Consider the following 21,158-nt stretch of genomic DNA (forward strand, 5'->3'; position numbering starts at 1 on the left):
ATTTCACAAAGGGAATAATCAACCAATTTGGGCAACATTATTTGAGAAAACCAACACCACAAGATTTGACGAGATTATTAGCCTTTAATGAAGAACGAGGATTCCCTGGCATGATTGGTAGTGTTGATTGCATGCATTGGGAGTGGAAGAATTGCCCAACAGCATGGAAAGGGCAATATCAAGGCCGAGCTGGTGTTGCAACATTAATTCTTGAAGCTGTCGCCGATCATGACCTATGGATATGGCATGCCTTTTTTGGTTGCAACACTATGCTGATGGTAGAGAGTTCATGGGAGATTGCCCAAAAGGTACAAGTGGATTAAATGATGACTTTGAGTATTACACAGATAGAATTGTTGATATCAATCGATTCTTGGCAAATAAGGATGATGTTGAAGATCGACAAACACATTTATCCTTAAAAGATGACTTGGTTGAAAATATCTGGCAAAAGTTTGGAGAGAACTGCGATTAATGTATCATTTAAAATTTTAGTTTTTTAATTTTTGTATTTATTTTATGTATGTGCATTGTAATATTTAATTTGAAGTTAACGAATTTTTCTTAAATATTAAAAAATATTTATTAAAAATTATATTTATATTTATATTTATTAAAAATTATTATTTTTATTAAAAGAATATTTTTTTAAATTATAAAATAGTTGATCTATTTTAATCAAATAAAAAATTATATTAACTTTGTACATGAAAATATTATTATAAAAAAATAAAGATAAATGTTAGATAAATTAAGGGAGAGAAATTATGGTGGGGTAGAAAAAAAGTAAGAAAGAGAGGAAGATGACCTTTTGAAAGAGATTATTGTTAATAAAATTAGGTTGAAAGATGAAATTTTTAGAGAGAGAAAAATTAATAAACAGTAACATGACTCTTTTTTTTAGGTCATGAGTAAGGATGGCCTAATGCAAATCTTTTCATCTGTGATAGTTGTTGATTCCTCAATAATAATCCTTTCAAGCAAATGGCTTGGCTGGCATTTGGCATGTCTCACTTTTGCAAAAATCCAAAATTTTATGTTTGAAATCTCTTATCTCTTACATATATAAAGACAGTGGAAGAATTTTGACTGTTCATTTTTTAATTTAATGAACAGTTTGCATTCAGTATGTGACACATGCCCCTGCTTGCAACGAGATCATTCAAGCGAATCATCAATTCAAGGCTACCCAAATCATCACGGTAAGATCATTGATTTTGGTTTTTGAATGAAAATTTAGGTTTCTTTTATGATTGTTTTTAGTGATATTAACTTCAATGAAACTGGGTATATAACTTTAATCTCTTTTTTAATCATGAGCCAATGTGGAAGTGGGTTATAGGAATTTTTCATGGTTCGCTGGATTTATACAATGATATATTTGTGGATATGTTTAAGGGTTGCTAATTGTTACGCTATATATCAGAATTGTGGATAATATTTGATGAATTTTGAGAAAGTTATGACTGCCCAATTTTCATTTATAGATGGCACGACTATGAGCAAAACCATATTTTTGCAATATGATTTCATTGCCAATTGATAATTATTCGTAATATATAATGAGAAAAGGGAAACTTTGAAGATTCTTTGATTAGAATTATTATTGTTGAGTTTCTTGCATTTCTTTAGAGCAACAACCTTTCTATAAATTTATTTTTCTTAATGCTTCATGGTAGCTTCTGATTGTAACCTAACTTTCCAAATCTTGATTTATAATCGTTGGCCATCAATTCAGAATTAGTAGTCACATATAGAAATAGTACTTTGGGATGTCCAAAAAAATTTGTATCGGTTTTATGTTTGTCATCCGAGCTAGACATTTAAGGTCAAATGATGGATCCTAATATCATAGTTTTGTGATTTCTATAGGGCTTAAATATACATTTGCTATTGAATTGAAAAACTGGTACATGTTTTTGGAGGAAGGAGATGATGCGTTCGTCTTCGCAAATGGAGTATTAGTGATGCTACTTGAAAAACTGCTAATGTTTTTTTATACTTGTTACTTTCCTTCTATGTTTTCCTGAAACTTACTTTGAGTGGAATATGATGAAAACACAATTCGATTCATTTTCTCTCAGTTTTACATTAATACTTTATTGTTGCAATTGGATTGGGTGCATGTTAGTTGCCACTAAATGTGCAAGAGATGAAATGTTCATGAGGTGTTTTCCGGGGACCGGCGACACTGTGGCTATCATCATTTACCAATCAAACACAAACCCAAACTAAACACAAAACCTAAACATGTCTGAAACAAAATCAAAGCCCAATACAGACCAGCAACTTATGAATATGGAACAATTGGAACAAATGTTCCAATTGTTTCAAAAATTGCAAAAAACCAATACAGCAAATGAACAATCAATCCCAGATCTAAGAGTCACTGAAAAATTAAATTACCAGAATTATTCCAAATGGTGTCGCCTAATGAAAATAGCCCTTGAAGGAAGAGGGCGTCTCAGGCACATCATTGACACCCCTCCTTCACCAACTGATGCAAATTATCAGAAATGGAAACAACAAGACTCAATGGTCTTGTCCTGGATCATATCAAATATTGAATCTGAACTCATAAACCAATTCCTAGATTACACAACAGCATATGACTTATGGAATGGGATTTCTGTGCTTTTGGCTAGTGGTCATGATGAACTTCAGATCTTCGATCTAAGTTCAAAAGCAAGTTCAATCAAACAAAATCAGGGGACTATCGAAGAGTATTACGGCTGCCTAGACACTTTGTGGAAAGAAATTGATCGTCGAATGCCCAATCCTATGAAATGTGCTGAAGACATAACCATATTCAACACTTTCATACAAAAACAAAGGTTGTTCCAGTTCTTGGCCGGAATCAACGACACTTTTGACAAAGAAAGGAGAGACTTACTTAATCAAGACCCACTACCAAGCGTGGAAGTAGCCTACGCCACCATCCGGAGAGAAGTCAACAGATGTGGGATCATGACCCATGTTTCATCACTGGGACCAAGTCCCTCAGAAATAGGTAGTGGGCTAGTGGCAAGAAACCGGTCAGGAAAATCGTCATACCGGCAAGATGAGGATAAATCCCACCTCAAATGTAGTCACTGTGGTGGAACAAGACACACAAAGGAAGGTTGCTTTAAACTCATAGGCTTTCCGGAGTGGTGGGACGAACACAAGCAAAGGAAGGCCGCCACCAAGGCTCAGTCACGAACCGGCGGCAAGGCACATGCAACCACTGGCGTCTCCACCACCACGGCGCCTGACACTACCCACTACACTAAGGGAGAAAGAGCAATGGAAGGTAACACAGGAGAAACAACAATGGAAGAAAGGAAGACAGAAACTGGGACGGAAGAGAGAGAAACCAGTGAGGGAAGGACGGAAGAAAGAGAAACCAGTGAGGGAGGGTTTCATAACCTTCCAAATGTGGGTATTTATACCCACAAAACCCTAATACCCTTTAAAGAAAATCAGCCCAATATTATAAGCCCAACCGGTTTTGGGCTCCTTTGTAACACCTCCTCATCACAATGGATATTCGATTGCGGGGCAACAGACACGATGACATTTGACCCTCATGATCTCGTATCCATTGGAGATAAAACCCGAACTCATATACAAACTGCTAATGGGGAGAGTGTAGAAGTCCACCAAGCCGGCCCAGTTCATGTTTCATCATCTTTACATTTAAAAAATTGTCTCCTAATTCCTAGTTTATCTCATAAATTATTATCAATTAGTCAATTAACAAAAGAACTTAATTGTACTGTCCTCATGACATCTACTGCTTGTATTGTGCAGGACACTCGGACAGGGAAGATCCTTGGGCGTGGTACTGAGCAAGGAGGTCTGTATTATGTGGACAAGGAAACTCACAAGGGTCATACTTTGCTTACTCACGGGTCGGACGAACAGCAAATGTGGATGTGGCATAGGCGTCTAGGTCACCCCTCACAAGGGTACTTAAAACGTCTTTTTCCATTGTTTAATAAATTTAATAAAACTTTGAACTGTGAAGCATGTGTGCTAGCTAAAAGTCACAAACAGTCATATTTTCCCAGTATGTCTCGTAGTAATAAACCTTTTGATTTGATTCATTCTGATGTTTGGGGTCCTGCTCCTACATTTCATAGTCATGGTTTATCTTATTTTGTTACCTTTGTGGATGATTGTACTCGAATGTGTTGGGTTTATTTTCTTAAACATAAAAATGAAGTTTTTGATACCTTTGTCAAGTTTTATAATATGCTTCAAACCCAATTTCAAACACAACCCAAAATTCTTCGATCAGATAATGGGAGGGAATACATAAACCAAAAATTTCAAGACTTTTTTTCCACCCATGGCCTTATCCATCAATCTTCCTGTCCTTATACTCCACAACAAAACGGAGTTGCAGAGCGGAAGAACCGTACTCTTCTTGAAATCTCCCGAGCCTTAATGTTCGAGGCCAAAACTCCTGCACATGTTTGGCCCGAAGCTATCTCTACTGCCGCTTACCTCACAAATCGTCTTCCTACCAAAACACTCCAGTTTAAAACTCCCCTTGAAGCTCTCCGATCCCATACTACCATTCCCTCTTCTCACTCTCTTTCCCCCCGTATTTTTGGATGTGTTTTGTATGTGCACTTACCCACTCATACTCGACATAAATTTGAGCCACGGGCAATCAAATGTGTTTTTCTTGGGTATGGAGCTACACAAAAGGGGTATCGATGTTTTGACCCTATTCATAACAAAATGTATACTACTCTTGATTGTGACTTCTTTGAGGAATCCTATTACTATTCCCAGCATAGTCTTCAGGGGGAGAGAAAGGATGAAGACTTAAGCTGGTTAATACATCCTTTTGCTACTGACTACAAGGAGGAAGTAGGTAATCCCATCGATGTATCCACTAACACATTAATACTACCTCCTTCTCTTACTACTCCTGTCTTGTCCGAGTTGTCCCAGAACACTTCCGAGATGGAGGTAAACTCTAATCCAATCTATGATACTCCTATTGTTACTAATGATGATGTATCTTCCTCTAGTATACCTTCTGCTAGTGAGAATTGCAGATATGAGCTTCCTCCCAGGAGAACCAGGGGAGTTCCCCCTAAAAGATATGATCCGGAGTATGAGGCACACCGCTCCCGGTATCCAGTAAGTCAAGGTGAAAATGTTGCTCATATATCAGAATCTGCAGTTGCATTTAAAGCCTCCCTCTACCACAATACAATTCCCCGAGACGTTAATGAAGCTCTCAAAGATCCAAGGTGGAAAAAGGCCATGGAGGATGAGATTGCAGCGCTTAACAGTAACAATACTTGGGAGAAATGCGTCTTACCTAGAGGAAAGAACACTGTGGGCTGTAAGTGGGTGTTCTCCATTAAGTATCATGCAAATGGGAAAATCGAAAGATACAAAGCCCGTCTTGTTGCGAAAGGATATACTCAAACATACGGGATAGACTACTCTGAAACCTTCTCCCCAGTTGCAAAGATTGACACTATCAGGGTTCTGTTGTCTATAGCTGCTAACAAAGAGTGGCCACTGTACCAGTTTGATGTAAAGAATGCTTTCCTTCATGGGGAGATCGAGGAAGAAGTTTATATGAGAGCTCCTCCAGGATTTGCAGATGATTTCGGACAAAATGAGGTGTGCAAACTTAGGAAGGCTTTATATGGCCTAAAACAGTCACCTAGAGCTTGGTTTGGGAGGTTCACGGCGGCAATGAAAAAGTTCGGGTACAGGCAGAGTAATTCAGATCATACCTTGTTCCTCAAAAGAAGGGAGAATCAGATCACTTGTCTCATAATATATGTAGATGATATGGTTATCACAGGGAATGACGAACAGGAGATTAAAAGTCTAAAAAGGAAGTTGTTCTTGGAATTTGAGATGAAGGATCTAGGAAACCTAAAATATTTTTTGGGAATAGAGGTCCTAAGATCAAAGAAAGGGATCTTCATTAATCAGAAAAAATATATTCTTGATCTTTTGGCAGAAACTGGAATGATTGACTGCAAGCAAGCAGAAACACCAATAATAGTCAATCATGGGTTACAGACTGAACATGGAGGAGAAAAGGCGGAAAAAGAGCGATATCAGAAGCTTGTGGGAAAACTCATATATCTTGCTCACACTCGCCCTGACATTTCATATGCGGTGGGTGTCGTTAGTAGATTCATGCATTGTCCACAAGTACAACACATGGAAGCTGTAATGAGAATTCTCCGATATCTGAAGGGGACAAGTAATCGAGGGGTATTGTTCAGAAATAATGGTCACCTGGATCTTAGGGCTTACACTGATGCAGACTGGGCAGGAGACAAAGACAGCAGGAAATCTACATCTGGTTACTTCACTCTAGTGGGAGGAAACTTGGTTACTTGGAGAAGCAAAAAACAAAATGTAGTGGCTTTATCTAGTGCTGAAGCGGAGTTCAGGGGATTAGCTAAAGGGGTAACAGAAATTCTATGGCTGAGAAAACTTCTATACGAACTAGGCTTTCCACCTAAGGGAGCATGCAAGTTGATTTGTGATAATTAGGCATCAGTTAGCATTTCCAATAATCCGGTACAACATGATCGAACAAAACATGTTGAAGTTGATCGGCACTTTATCAAAGAGAAACTTGAAAATCAGATTATCAGTCTCCCACTAGTCCGATCTAAAGATCAACTTGCAGATATCCTCACAAAAGCTGTTACAGCCGAAGCATTTGAAGAAGCATTGAGCAAGTTAGGCATTGGAGATCCTACGACCTAACTTGAGGGGGAGTGTAGGAAACTGAATATATGAGATCTCTTATTGTAGGAAAACAGAATATGAGAATATCATAGAATATTTAGGAGATCTCATATATTAGGCAACTGAATTATTTTAGGATGATTGTTAGCCATATTTACCATTCTTCCATAATTAGCATAGTGGTTAAATGTGTATAAATAGGGAGCAAATTCACTGATTAGAGTGTGTAACAAACACAGAAAAACCCTAATCATAATTCTTAATTCTTAAGTCGTTATTTTATCATGGTATCAGAGCCGATGGTTCGATCAAAAAATGGTAGGTTCGAAAAGAATGGCGTTCCTACCCTAATTGATTACTCCCACATGCGAACTTGACGGGGGTTCGCATGTGAGGGGGGGTGTTGGGATGAGTTATCCCACATCGATAAATTGAAAAAGGAGTGCACGCTTTATAAGCTATTAGAGACTTTCTTTCCATTGCCATATGGTTTTGGGATGGTATATGTCTCCTTGGCTTATGAAGTGTGTGCACTTGTGTTCCCCCGTTAATATGCTGGCATTCACAATAAGTCCAGCCTAATTTAACACTATCTTTTGTAACAGAAGTACAGGATGAGTGTGAGAATGATGGTTTTATTGTTGATGGCGATGAAGATGAGGAAGAATCCAAAGAAGATGATGATGAGAAAAGGGATAGAAAGAAGTGGAAAAAGAAAAGGTTGATCATTTTTTTGAATAAGCAGCTAATCCTTTCCCGCTAACAATAGATTAACAGTCTCCTTCACTCTGCTTTGTCCACTATCAATTAACCATACTACCCATAAGATAAAAATCCAAACTTTATAAAATTTCATCAAAGAAAGTGAGCAATGAAGCTATGAACCAAAAACCTTAATATAACAGTAGAATTGAAATACCTCCTTCCCCACTATTTTAGATGCCAGAGACTTTGAGTTGATTAGGTTTATTGGGTAATTTCTTTAAATTTGTGCTTCACAAGGTGTAAACAATGGCACATGACTACCCTGCGCAAGTTAGTAGTATAATTAATGGTCTGAAATTAACTACAAGGTAATATTTTTAAAACAAATTTGTTAAAGGACACCTGAAAAGTTTTTCGTTGGGTAACTTTGAAAACCATTTCTTATACAACATAGTTTTTCGAATATTATCCTTTGTGTTTTATTTGAAAATGAATTTATTTAATCTATTTATGGATGTATTGTTGTACTATATAGATTTCCAAATACGTATTCTAAATGGTTTGTCAATGTTATTTTTTCATTTTCTTCGCTTGCTTTTGATTTTCTTCGCGCCAGTGGTGGTGGTTGGTCTATTTCTGCTGCTTCCTTGTTGTTGATGCTGCTTTTGTTACTGTTGATTGACTGTCGATGCTGAATATTGCGAAGACCTATTGGTTGCTATTGGATGAGTATCTTAAATATCCCATTATGATGTGTATTGCGTCTTTGGTTTCTCTTTTATTTCATCCTTAATATAATGTTGTAGATCACAATGATGCCTTATTTCCAGGTTGTGAAACAACTGTGAAGGTCAGGCTGGGGATGTGGATAGTGCCATTGTAACTTGTAGCCTGGACGTGCAATTGGTAATATGGTATATCTTTATTGTCAACAACTTATATGTGTGACTTTAAAAGCTAAGTTGATATGAATAAATGATGTTTTGTAATCGCTAATATATGAAATGGTAGGTTGAAAGGTATATAATTAGTTAAGTGGCGCTATTATATTCCTACTTGTATTAGCTGATTGAATGAATTAGAGGCTATTCCCATAATATTGCCAAACTAAAAAATAATTCCCAATTTCCTTAAAATGGGAAAGTAATTCCCACTCTACCGTCCACGTAGGATTTTTACGAAATTTTTTTTTTTTTTTTTTTATTAATATAACCGCTACCTCAGGTAGCGGTTTTGTTTAGGGAGTCTAAGCAAACCGCCAGATCAAATAGCGGTTTGGTGTTTTTATATTTTTTTTTTTTAAAAAAAAAAAAAAAATAGGGTAAACCGCCACTTGAAGTGGCGGTTTTGTAGCAGTACAAAACAGCAGCTTCGAGTTGTTCACTTCATTTCTTATTCCGCTTTGCATCTTCGTGGCTGCTGCTCTTCCTTCAAATTTTCTTCACTCTCATTTACTTCAAATATTCAATTTCTCTCATTCAAGTAAACTAATCAACTACATTCTCTTCCTTTCCTTGTGTAGTAGATCATTTTCATCCTCATTTAAGGTATGAATAACAACCCTAATTTTTTTTCAATATGCAAATTGTTTTTTTGTTCATTATTGTTGTCAATTGAAGTTATAAATACGTTGATTGTTTGTTGCATTCTCTTGTTCTCATGATATAAGCTTACATTTTACACATTTGTAGTTGAATTTTAGGTTTTGGTTTGTATGCATATAAAGTGTTTGATAATATGCTTCAATGAAAGTTTATTACTTTGTATTTGCAGAATATGGATCATTATCCCGTTATAGTGTATTGGGGTGGGGAAGTAAGTTATACTGGATCCGATGTTGGGTATAATGGAGGATTAAATACAGTGATGTTTATCCATCGTCAAAATACGACTTTTGAGGTGTTTGTTAGCAAAGTCTATGATGTAATTAGTTGTGATCGCAACTCTTTTATGTTAAAATTGGAGATGAAATATCCGGTGACTGGGAAAAATGTGTTAGTCCCGATTAAGAATGATGAAAGCATAAGTGCTCTTGCTTATGCGGCATCACAAGCCCCTGGAACGGCAATGGAGGTTTATGTTGAATTGGTTGCAAATTTGGATAATGCGAGGGAAGTCATGACTAGCATGGAACTTCCAGAATCAGGTCCTAGTGTACGCCATGATACATTCACAGAAATGTTAAGTAACCCGAATTACGTTAGTGAGCACTTGGATGAGATTACCTCCCCAACTCATTCACGTGGCATTGGTGGTGGTGTAATGAACACCTTTTCCACGAGTCACTTTGGTAGCCTTAATGCGAACGAGGTTGACTCTTTAGATCAGGAGGATGAGCATATTGATTCTGATTCAGAAGAGGATGATGAAAGAAGAGAAGCTCTAGATGCAGCGATTAGAGATGGTGCTCCATCTCAAGATTGGCTTAGAATTGATGAGGTTGATCAAAGATTGATTGATGCATGGATGACCTGGAACGATGATAACTCCATGAATGAAAATGGAGACTTTAGGATAGGACAAGAGTTTAGCTCTTTAGACCATCTTAAGAAGAATGTTAAAGCATGGACGATTTCTAATAATAGAAACTTCCGTGTAATTGAGTCGGAGCCTTCAAAGTACGTTATCCAATGCACTAATGCGGAGGATATAGGTTGTGAATGGAGGATGCGAGCTGTTATGACCGCAACGGGATCTTTTAAGATTGTGCGATATAAGGGTCATATTCAAGATTGCTCAGTACATTATAGTGACGACCATCCCCTCCTTACTTCTGAATTTGTTGCTGATCTTATCGTGGATATGATTAGAGTTGATCCAGCGTTTAAGGTGAGGTCAATCGTTAATTTTGTAAAAAGTAAATACGGATTTGTTATAACATATAAGAGAGCTTGGTTGGCCAAGAATAAGGCTATAACAAAAGTGTTTGGGGATTGGGATAAGTCCTTTGAGGAGCTTCCAAGGTACCTGCAGGCATTATTGCAATCTAATCCAAGAACAGTGGTACAATGGGAAGTCCGACCGACAATGGATCCCACCAAAGTGATGTTTCAGCGAATTTTCTGGGCTTTCGGACCATCCATTAAGGGTTTTTCCCACTGTCGTCCCCTCATTTCTATAGATGGTACACATTTGTACGGAAAGTACAGAGGCACACTTATGATTGGTATGTCCATAGATGCAAATTCTCAGTTGTTCCCACTTGCCTTTGCCGTTGTGGAGGGAGAGAGCAACGACTCATGGAGTTGGTTCTTGGATTGTATAAGGCATTATGTCACTAAGAGGGATGGCTTATGTGTTATATCTGATCGTCACAGGGGAATTTTGCATGCAATGAACAGAGTTGGAAAACGTTGGGAAGAACCATACGCATTCCATCGGTTTTGTAAACGTCATCTAGCTTCAAACGTGCATAAGAAGTTTAAAAACATAGCGGTTAAGAACTTATTTGGAAAAGCTTCTGAACAGACAAAGATTCGGAAGTATAATTTCTACATGAATCGCCTTAAAGAGCTTAATGAGGACGCGTACAAGTACTTAGTGGATGGTTCTATTCCCGAGCGCCAATGGACTTTGATTCATGACGGTGGGCATCGATATGGAGTGAGAACTACAAACATGTCTGAAGCGTTCAACGGCGTTATGAAAGGGGCAAGGTCACTCCCAATCACTTCATTAGTTAGGATGACATTCTACCGGGTAAACGAATACTTTGCCACAAGGAGGGATTTAGGGAGAAGCAGATTAAACAGTGGACATGTGTATGCGAAGAAACCAAGTGATACGATTGATAAGAATGCTGAAAAAGCACGCTTTCATGATGTTAGGATATATGACACAGTACGTGGGATATTCGAGGTCACCACTGGTTGTGGCAACAGGATAGCAGGAAAAGGTGGAAAATCCTACATGGTTGACCTCACAGCAACGTCATGCACATGTCAGAAACCAACCATCTTCAAGTTACCGTGCTCACATGTTCTTGCAGTATGTCGAGCTCGTAACATATCGTACGATGCTTTTGTGGACCCTTCATTTCGCACTACAAAATACGTATCCACATATAAGAAGTCTTTCATGCCCGTTCCAGACATGTTCACTTGCGATCCTTGGAATGGTCCTACAGTTGTTCCAGATCCCTCAACGAAGCGTGCAAAGGGTCGTCCGCGATCAACTCGTATACGGAACGAAATGGATGCACCGTTGACGCGTCCTCGTAACTCGTGCACCTTTTGTGGATGTAGTGGTCATAATAAGAAAACATGCCCTCGAAGGTCAACAAAGTATGTTTTTTTTTTTAAATTTCGTAACAACATGTTGAATCTGATAATATTTAAATGATTTTTATAACACCTATGTATGTTTCAGTGATCATGGCGATGCCGGGCCCAGTAGCGGAGGTTGACGAGTTCAAACCATCTCATCGACCAGTGCGCAAAACAACAGGGGTCGGGATTGTAGTTTAACAAACTTTGTATATTCTTATATGACTTCAACTTCTTGTATGAGTTTCCATAATTGTAATATATCTTTGCATTGGTTTCATAATTATTTTTTTCAAAACAAGCCGGTTTGTAATTGATTACTATGGAATAGATGGTATTGAACTAGTTTAATGCATGTTGCGTTCACTATTTTAAAATAAAAGAAAAAGAAAATAAATTAAGGCAAACAAAAAAAAAAAAAAAAAATTAAAATCACAAGCAAACCGCCACATGAAGTGGCGGTTTACCTGGACCAAACCGTCACATTAGATGGCGGTTTTCTCCTTAACGCAAACCGCCACTTCAGATGGCGGTTTTATCTGGAAAAAAAAAAAAAAAATACTTTTCCACGTGGATGGTATTCTGGGAAATACTTTCCCAAATTAGGTAAAGTGGGAAATTTTTTTTTTTTAAGCATTATTCTAGGAATATGCTCAATGTATTCAGTTGATTAAAGCGCTTAATTTAATTTGTGTATCAGCTTAAGAAGCATAATCACTTCACTTGCTTTTCTTTGCTCCATTCAGTGAAATTACACAATTATATCACAAAATCAAGCAAAAGGGACTTAATACTACCTCAAAAAAAATTATAAAGGCCATGAATACGTGCAAATAATTGCACTTGCTAAGGATTATAGTACTCCCCGCGTAGTTTTATGGCTATAAAAACAAGCATTGATTTATCTATCCAGTTGACTATATTAAAGTAATAGGTGTTGCTGAAATGAATACACGTTTTTTCAAAGCTATGACTTACTCTTATCTATTATCACAAAAAACTCTAATTTTTTGTCCTTTTATGTACAGGGCTTATTGACAAATCAAGTAATAACACGTGTCAAATTTGACCTCACCGTAAGTGAACGTTGTTTGTATGGTTTTGTTTTTTCGTCCTATTCTTTTATTTATTTTTTTATGTGTCTTCGATTGGGTTCTTCATTATGGAATTTGTTGTTCTGTCTTTCTTCTTAATCCTTCTGATTTTTGAAGAAATTGCTGTTCTATCATCACTTGATCTTGTTTCAAAAATTTGGCAGAGTACTAGAAGAAATTACGTAGAAGTATAATTTGATGGAGTTTTATGATGGTAGTATAACAACAAAGACTACAAGATTACCCTCATGAACATGCAGATCAAACAGTAAATAAAACAAGCCAGAATACTATATATATATATATATGAACGAAACAAAAGTATTAGACATACAGCTCCAATGATGTTATGTATGTTTGAACCATTTGAAGAAGTAGTAAAGTCCAGGTGGAATAGTAAAAAGTAAAGGTAGGAAGAGTTTCTTGAAAGAGAAGTTGGAAGACATCTTTATAAATAAAGCTTCACAATAATCTTCTTCAGCAGCTGAATCGCCATCTTCTTCAGCAGTTGAATCACCATTGTTATTGACGATTTGAATATTAAAGGAGTTGTTGACATGGTTGGTATTAATGGAAATTCTATTTATATTATAAATGTAAACGGGAAGGCTATCATCACTTAGAGGAACAACAGAGTTCTCAATCTGATGAGGCATCGCCATGATCAAAGAAGTAATGGAATGAAAATAGGTGTAGAAAACCCATTTTATAGACACCTTGAAAGTTAAGGTAAAAAGTAAGAAATAATTAATCAAAACTAAAGAGTAATTAACATTAAACAGCTTGAACATTAAACAATCATGTTCGTATTATAGTTAAAAAGCTTGATTATTTCATTAGATCATTACTGAGAGAGTCCCAGTCAAATGGTTATTTATGGTCCCCAAGAGTGTGTTGGTGCGCTTAAAATTGAAAGTTAGAAACTTCTACGACTAGTAGGAAAGCATCAACTTGATTAACATTTAACACCATAAATTAAAATTACTAAATATTTAATACTTTTTAGGAACATAATAATTAAAAAAATGGATTATTATTTGTAATTTTTCATAAAATTATTATGAATAATATTGATTTCACTAAATATGGACTTGTTGAGAACAAATGCGTAAAATTAATGGTGATGGTTCATTGATGGAGATCAAAGTAAGTTAGTTCATCTTCACCACTTCTCGGCTAGAATACACGGACACTTCTCTAGACCGGCGTGTCCCGTGTCGGACACGTGTTGGACACTGACACGCGACGGACACGCGAAAATCCGTGTCCGACACGCCAAATGAAGTGTCCAATATTTTAATATTTTTTCGGACACGCGGACACGGCATGGACACGGCAAGGGACACGACAAGCAGTCAAGGACACGTTTTTTTGAAAAAAAAATAAAAATAAAAGTTGAAATGTTGTTCTTGATTTTTTTGTATATCCTCTTTGAATATTTGTTAATTGCTATTTGTTAAGGTTAAATTGTTAATGTGTTATTTGTTAATCTTAAATTCTTAATCTTAGTGTTTGTAATTTGAGTTTTGAAAAGTTGAAATGTTGTTTTTGATTTTTTTGTATATCCTCTTAGAATAGGGGAGGGATCCAATGAGAAGGGGTATGAAAATGAGAAGGGTGAGAAGGATTTTGAGCCGTCGATTTCTCAAAGATCTAATGGTCTGGATATCAAGCCGGAAAAAATAGGGCAAGTAAAAAAAATGCAAATTCGGTTTTTTTGAAGAACAGGGACTTTCTCTTCTGCGAAATCTTCGAAAAACCTTCAAAACCTTCGAAAAACCTTCGATTTATTCTTCGAAATCTTCCTCTTCTCTTCAATTAAGGTATGCAAATTAGAAATTTACCATTTTATAGTTTTTATTTTTCGATTTGTTTTGATTCATTTCTTAGTTTTCGTTTTCTTCTGCGAAAATGTTCCTCTTCTCTTGATTTCTTAGTCTGCCAAAAATCTTCACTTGTTTTCGATTTCTTATGTGTACCTTTTACAAATTCAGATTTGTTTTGATTGCTTTCTTAGTTTTTCATTTTCGTTTTCGATTTAGTATCTTCAAAACTGAGAGTCAGATTTTCATTTTCGTTTTCTTTGTTGATTTTGATTTACAGACTCAGATCTTGATTTGAATCTTCTTCTTCCCTTGAATTAAGGTATGCTAATTGAAGATTTACATTTTAGGATTTATGTATCTTCAAAACTCAGAGTCAGATTTTCATTTTCGTTTTCTTTGTTGATTTTGATTAACAGACTCAGATTGAGATACTATGGAAGATTTACAAAAAGTGCTTAATATGGAAGATTCACCAAAAACTTCCAACAATGAAAAAGAATTGTCAGAAGGTAATGTTATTATGTTCTTCAAAAAAAAAAAATACTAAGTTATGATTGTGCATATTTACTGTCTTTTTTTTGTAATATTGAAAATCTTTGTTGCCAAGGTGAATGCTACTATGTTCTTAGAAAAAGATACTATGTTGTGATTAAAAGTTACTATGACAATGTATAGCTACTGTCTTCTCTTTTGTAAGTTTGAAAAATCTTTGTTGCCAAGGTCAATGCTACTATGTTCTTAAAAAAAGATACTGTGTTGTGATTAAAAGTTACTATGACAATGTATAGCTACTGTCTTCTTTTTTCAATTTTGAAAAATCTTTGTTGCCAAGGTGAATGCTACTATGTTCTTAAAAAAAGATACTATGTTGTGATTAAAAGTTACTATGACGATGTATAGCTACTGCCTTCTTTTTTTAATTTTGAAAAATCTTTGTTGCCAAGGTGAATGCTACTATGTTCTTAAAAAAAGATACTATGTTGTGATTAAAAGTTACTATGACGATGTATAGCTACTGCCTTCTTTTTTTAATTTTGAAAAATCTTTGTTGCCAAGGTGAATGCTACTATGTTCTTAAAAAAAGATACTATGTTGTGATTAAAAATTACTATGACGATGTATAGCTATTGCCTTCTTTTTTTAATTTTGAAAAATCTTTGTTGCCAAGGTGAATGCTACTATGTTCTTAAAAAAAGATACTATGTTGTGATTAAAAGTTACTATGACGATGTATAGCTACTGCCTTCTTTTTTTAATTTTGAAAAAACTTTGTTTCAAAAAGTAAATGCTACTATGTTTTTAGAAAAATATACTATGTTATGATTAAAAGTTACTATGACTATGTATAGTTATTGTCTTCCTTTTTTAATTTTGGAAAAACTTTGTTGCAAAAGTGAATGCTACTATGTTCTTAGAAAAAGATACTATGTTGTGATTAAAAGTTACTCTGACAATGTATAGCTACTGTTTTCTTTTTTGATGTTAAAAATGCATTTCTGCATGGAGATCTACAGGAGGAAGTGTACATGGAAGCTCCACCAGGGTTTACATTAGGGTTCTCGGAGAATGAGGGATGCAAATTGAGGAAGGCTCTGTATGGGCTAAAACAATCCCCCAGAGCGTGGTTTGGAAGATTTACCTCTGCAATGAAGAAATTTGGCTACAAGCAAAGCAATTCAGATCACACCTTGTTCCTTAAACGAAGAGGAGGCAAAACAACGTGCCTGATAATTTATGTCGATGACATGATCATTACCGGGGATGATAGAGACGAAATTGCAATTCTGAAGGAGAAATTATTTCAAGAATTTGAGATGAAAGATCTAGGTAGGTTGAAGTACTTCCTAGGGATTGAAGTTCTTAGATCGAACAGAGGAATTTTCATATCCCAAAGGAAGTATGTTTTAGACCTGTTAACTGAAACAGGGATGTTGGATTGCAAGCCTATCGAGACACCAATGATGATGAATTATGGACTACAGATGATTGAAGGAGGAAAGTTAGCTGATCGCATGCAGTATCAACGCATGGTAGGGAAGTTAATCTACTTAGCTCACACAAGGCCAGATATTACATATGCAGTAGGAGTAGTCAGCAGGTTCATGTACAAGCCTCAGGTTCAACTAGGCATGGCCACGGGGCGGGTTACCCGGAACCGAACCGGTCCCGAACCGCTTGGAACCGGAACCGGAACCGGAACCGTTTGCGACAGGTTCCGAACCGCCCCGAACCGCGAAACCGTGAAACCGCCGGAAAAAAGTCGCCGGAACCGTGAAACCGCCGGAAAAAACCGTCGTGAACCGGGCCAAAAAACCCGCGGGTTGGAACCGGAACCGGTCCGGGAGAACCGGTCCAACGGTTCCATGGAACCGGTTCTGGAACCGGAACCGGGACCGGTCCGGTTGAACCGGCTCAACGGTTCCATGGAACCGGAACCGGAACCGGAACCGGGACCGGTCCGGTTGAACCGGCCCACCGGTTCCATGGAACCGTTGAGCCAAACTAGCCGTTAGAGAGCCGTTAGAGAGCCGTTGGAATCCATCCTATAAATACTCATCACTTTCAATCATTTTCATTCACAACTCATCTCTTCTCCTACTCTCTCTACTTAATTCTTTAATTACGCAATTATTCTCTTAATTACATAATTAGTCTTCTAATTATTTCTTAATTTAGTTAGTTACATAATTAATCATTTATTTATTTCTTAATTCTATATTTCTATTTTTACTTCTATACTATCAATCATGTCTTCATTTTTGAAAAGAGCCACAAAAAAAGTTACTAAAGTGGCAAAATCATTAGGAGGTTCCAGTTCCTCCAAAAGAAAGGCCACTTCTACTCCGTCGGTATCAACAACACCCTCCATTAGTAATTATAATTATGAACCTAATTATCCGGAAGGGTACGACCCGGAGTTACATCAATATGCAGAAGAAGTGGAAAAAGATATACAAATTGAAGAAGAAGAAGAACAAGAAGAAGAACCAACGACCCCAATTGGGGTACATATATCTCGACAGTCATCAACAAGATCAGATGAAGAACAAGGAGAACAACAACAACAAAGACAAGCTCGTGGTAAACGAGTCAATTTCCAAACTATCGGTTAGTTTTATAATTTTATTCTTCAAATTAATTAAACTTTAAATTATTTATTTATTTAATTATAGTTTTATAATTTTAAATTATTTATTTAGATGAAGATGAACCAATAAGACAACCTTTTCCGGCAATGCCACCTTCTAGTGGTAGAGCTGTTTCACATGTGTGGTCGTATTTCACAAAAGAACCAACCGAGAATCCAGATATGTTCCTATGCACTTGTCAAATTTGTGAAAGTCAAGGAGTAAAGCCCTTAGTTTCATACAATTTCGCCAGAGGTAAATACTTTTTAAGTTTTTTATACATACATAATACATTCATACATTATATATTCATATTTTATAAACATTTATTTATTGTGTTTTGTGAATACGTGTTAGGTGGTGGAACGGGATCTTTTAACAAACATTTGGCAAAGAAGCATGGAATCACAAAAGAAACTCATGCATCAAGCGGCAGCGGGACCACAAGTGGAAGCCGACAGACACAATGGGACATTCCCAACACAGGTATGCCTTTTAGATATAATCGTAATGACATGATTGATGAATTTTCTAGGTATGTAATTTGCGATGAATTGCCTTTTAACCACGGTGAAAGTAGGGCATATGAGCGTCTCACTAGACAACAATTGCAACCACAATTTAGAGCAATCCCTAGGAACACTCTTAAAAGACGAACAATTAAATTATACGAATCAATGCGCTATGGCCTAGTTGAAATGTTTAAATCGTTTAATGGTAGGGTTAGCATAACAACTGACATATGGTCTGCTCCCCCACATTTAGAATCTTATATGTGTGTAACAGCACACTGGATAGATCGAAATTGGATTATTCAAAAAAGAATAATTGCTTTTGAGACTATGCCAGAAAGACACACCGGCGAAAACATAAAATATAGATTAATAGAGATATGTAGGGAATGGAACTTATTAGATAAAATATTTTGTTGTTCAACAGATAATGCAACCGCAAACATAAAATGTATAGAACTTTTATTTAACGAACCCGCCTTTAGTTTAATCCTTGGGGGTAGCTTATTACACATACGTTGTTGTGCGCACATAGTTAACTTATCTTGTCAAGTAGGTATAAAACAATTAAGTGAATTATTAGAACCAATTAGGGATATAGTAAAATGGCTTAGGATCGGAAAGATTAAAAGAAGATATAAACAATTATGTGACCAATACCAACTTAAAAAAGTGTATTGGTCATTAGATACTCCTACACGTTGGGGGTCAACGAACGATTTATTAAGAAAGGCGATTGCTTATCGCCCAGTAATAACACAACTATATAGTGAGTGTACAGATAGTTTCATAGCTGATGAAACTTGGGAATTAGCAATAGGTGTACATAACATATTAGAAGCGTATGACCACGCGACTAAGATTTTTTCTTATGTTTATGAACCGAACGTTCACTTAGTAATAAGTGAATGTATTACTATTTTTTATCACCTGCTTAAACATAGACAAGAAGATACTAACCCACAATTAAGGCCGATTCTTGCTGAAATGATGGAAAAATGGAAATCATATTTTACCGATTTTCCTTACATTTATGGAATCGCAACCATTTTGGACCCACGTTTTAAAACCGAGGTCCTAACCAAAGTAATAGGATTTTATTATCAAGCGTTAGATCGCCCGTCTTCCGATGTAGCTTATTATGTCGGAACATGTAAAAAATATTTAGCTGAACTGTATGAATTTTACGCTAGTGTATATAACCCGAAACGCGATATGTCTAGGCGTGCTAGCGTTTCGGCTCGTCCCTCTTTCTATAATTCAGTAATTGCTAACATAATGACGCAAGATGATAGTTTTGTAGGATCTTCTTCTTCCTCGACCACATTTTTAGAACTAGATAGTTATCTAAAACACCACTTTGAAATAGACCCAAGTGTCTATAATATTTTGGAGTGGTGGAAAGAAAAATCTTTTAAATTTCCCATTTTATCGAGAATTGCAAAGGATATCCTTGCAATTCCCGCGTCCACTATTGCGTCGGAGTCTGCTTTTAGTGCAGGTAGAAGAGTTCTGGATGAAAAGCGATCTCGTCTTGCTCCACATAGTATTCAAATATGTGTTTGCAAGAAAGATTGGGACCAAGCGGAGATACGAACACAAGGACTAAGGAACGATGATGATCAAGACGACGATGATGATCCATGGATGATGATGGATACAACTTCATCATCGTCAGGAGGAGAGTCAGCGGAAGCATCTAATCAATATCAACCACATGATGATGACGAAGACGAATAGGATCAATCCGACAAGCGACAACGATGAATCAACACTCAACAACTATAAATAAAAGGTATGACAAAGAACTACGTGGGCTTTGATTCCTTCGGGATACGTAGGCAGCTTAGTATTCATTTGGGTACTAGGTTCAAGTCCATTTTCTCCCTCTTTTTTTATTAATCATCTTTATCGACATTATCATTGATTCGTTTCTTATTAATTAATTTTTTTCCATTCATTTTAGTAAATATTTCAATAACGATGACAACTTGACATGCAATGAATTTCGCTAATAATCAAGTAATCATCAAAGGTACGTCCGCGATATTATAGTATTTTTTTATTATACAAAAATTTAAAGAAAAAATTAAAATGGAACCGATGGTCCGACCCGCCCGTCCCGTGAGTTGGAACCGCCGGAACCGCCTCATGAACCGCTAAGGAACCGTTTGGAACCGCCCGGAACCGGAACCGGAACCGGAACCGTTCGCGACAGGTTCCAAATGGAACCGGAACCGGGTGGAACCGGAACCGGATGGAACCGGAACGGAACCGGACCAACCCGGACCGTGGCCATGCCTAGGTTCAACATATGGATGCAGTTTATAGGATTCTAAGATACCTCAAGGGATGCCCTGGTAAGGGAGTACTTTATCAGAAAAATGGTCACCTTGATCTTGTGGCATATACAGATGCAGATTGGGCAGGTGATAGGGATGATAGAAAGTCAACTTCAGGCTACTTTACTCTGGTGGGAGGAAATCTAGTCACGTGGAGGAGCAAGAAACAAAAGGTGGTGGCCATGTCTAGTGCAGAAGCTGAGTTTAGAGGTGTAGCAAAGGGAATCGCAGAAGTCCTGTGGCTGAGAAAGTTACTCACTAAACTAGGATTCCCTCCTAAAAGGAGTTGCGAGCTGTACTGCGATAATCAAGCGGCTATCAATATTTCAGAAAATCCAGTTCAACATGATCGCACCAAACATGTAGAAGTGAACAGGCATTTTATAAAGGAGAAATTAGAAGCCCAAGTAATCAAGCTTCCGCATGTGAAGTCCAAGGATCAGTTAGCAGACATTCTTACAAAGGCAGTTGGAACTCAATTCTTTGAAGAGGTTTTATGCAAGTTGGGTGTTGGTGACCCTACGACCCAACTTGAGGGGGAGTGTTAGATTATGTAT

The 21,158-nt window shown here is 36.8% G+C and overlaps 1 protein-coding gene and 1 long non-coding RNA gene across 7 annotated transcripts; both read left to right on the forward strand.

Moving 5' to 3' along the window:
- The first annotated feature begins 966 nt into the window (after positions 1-966).
- On the forward strand, positions 967-12,185 carry LOC130797224 (uncharacterized). 6 transcript variants are annotated; one of them, XM_057659733.1, is made up of 5 exons: positions 967-1,202; positions 3,793-3,950; positions 8,265-8,348; positions 9,208-11,717; positions 11,803-12,185. In XM_057659733.1, exons 3-5 carry the CDS (start codon positions 8,346-8,348, stop codon positions 11,837-11,839), a joined length of 2,550 nt encoding a protein of 849 aa, XP_057515716.1. In that variant the 5' UTR covers positions 967-1,202; positions 3,793-3,950; positions 8,265-8,345; the 3' UTR covers positions 11,840-12,185. The 6 variants fall into 6 exon arrangements, with proteins under 6 accessions (XP_057515716.1, XP_057515720.1, XP_057515719.1 ...); XM_057659737.1 differs by having other exon boundaries at positions 8,265-8,340; XM_057659736.1 differs by having other exon boundaries at positions 8,265-11,717.
- Positions 12,186-14,488: 2,303 nt separating this feature from the next.
- On the forward strand, positions 14,489-15,287 carry LOC130797225 (uncharacterized). Its single transcript, XR_009038801.1, has 3 exons — positions 14,489-14,616; positions 14,897-14,938; positions 15,036-15,287. It is a non-coding gene; the product is annotated as an uncharacterized LOC130797225 (long non-coding RNA).
- Positions 15,288-21,158: the final 5,871 nt, after the last annotated feature.

Source organism: Amaranthus tricolor, chromosome 12 (genome assembly GCF_026212465.1).
Source record: "Amaranthus tricolor cultivar Red isolate AtriRed21 chromosome 12, ASM2621246v1, whole genome shotgun sequence".
In the NCBI taxonomy this organism is placed as follows: domain Eukaryota; kingdom Viridiplantae; phylum Streptophyta; class Magnoliopsida; order Caryophyllales; family Amaranthaceae; genus Amaranthus; species Amaranthus tricolor.

What these genes read in the sequence shown, in the direction of transcription:
- LOC130797224 (XM_057659733.1), top strand. An exon ending in TGCCCTCGAAGGTCAACAAA is followed by an intron (nt 11,718 to 11,802) that starts GTATGTTTTTTT and finishes TGTATGTTTCAG; the next exon opens with TGATCATGGCGATGCCGGGC.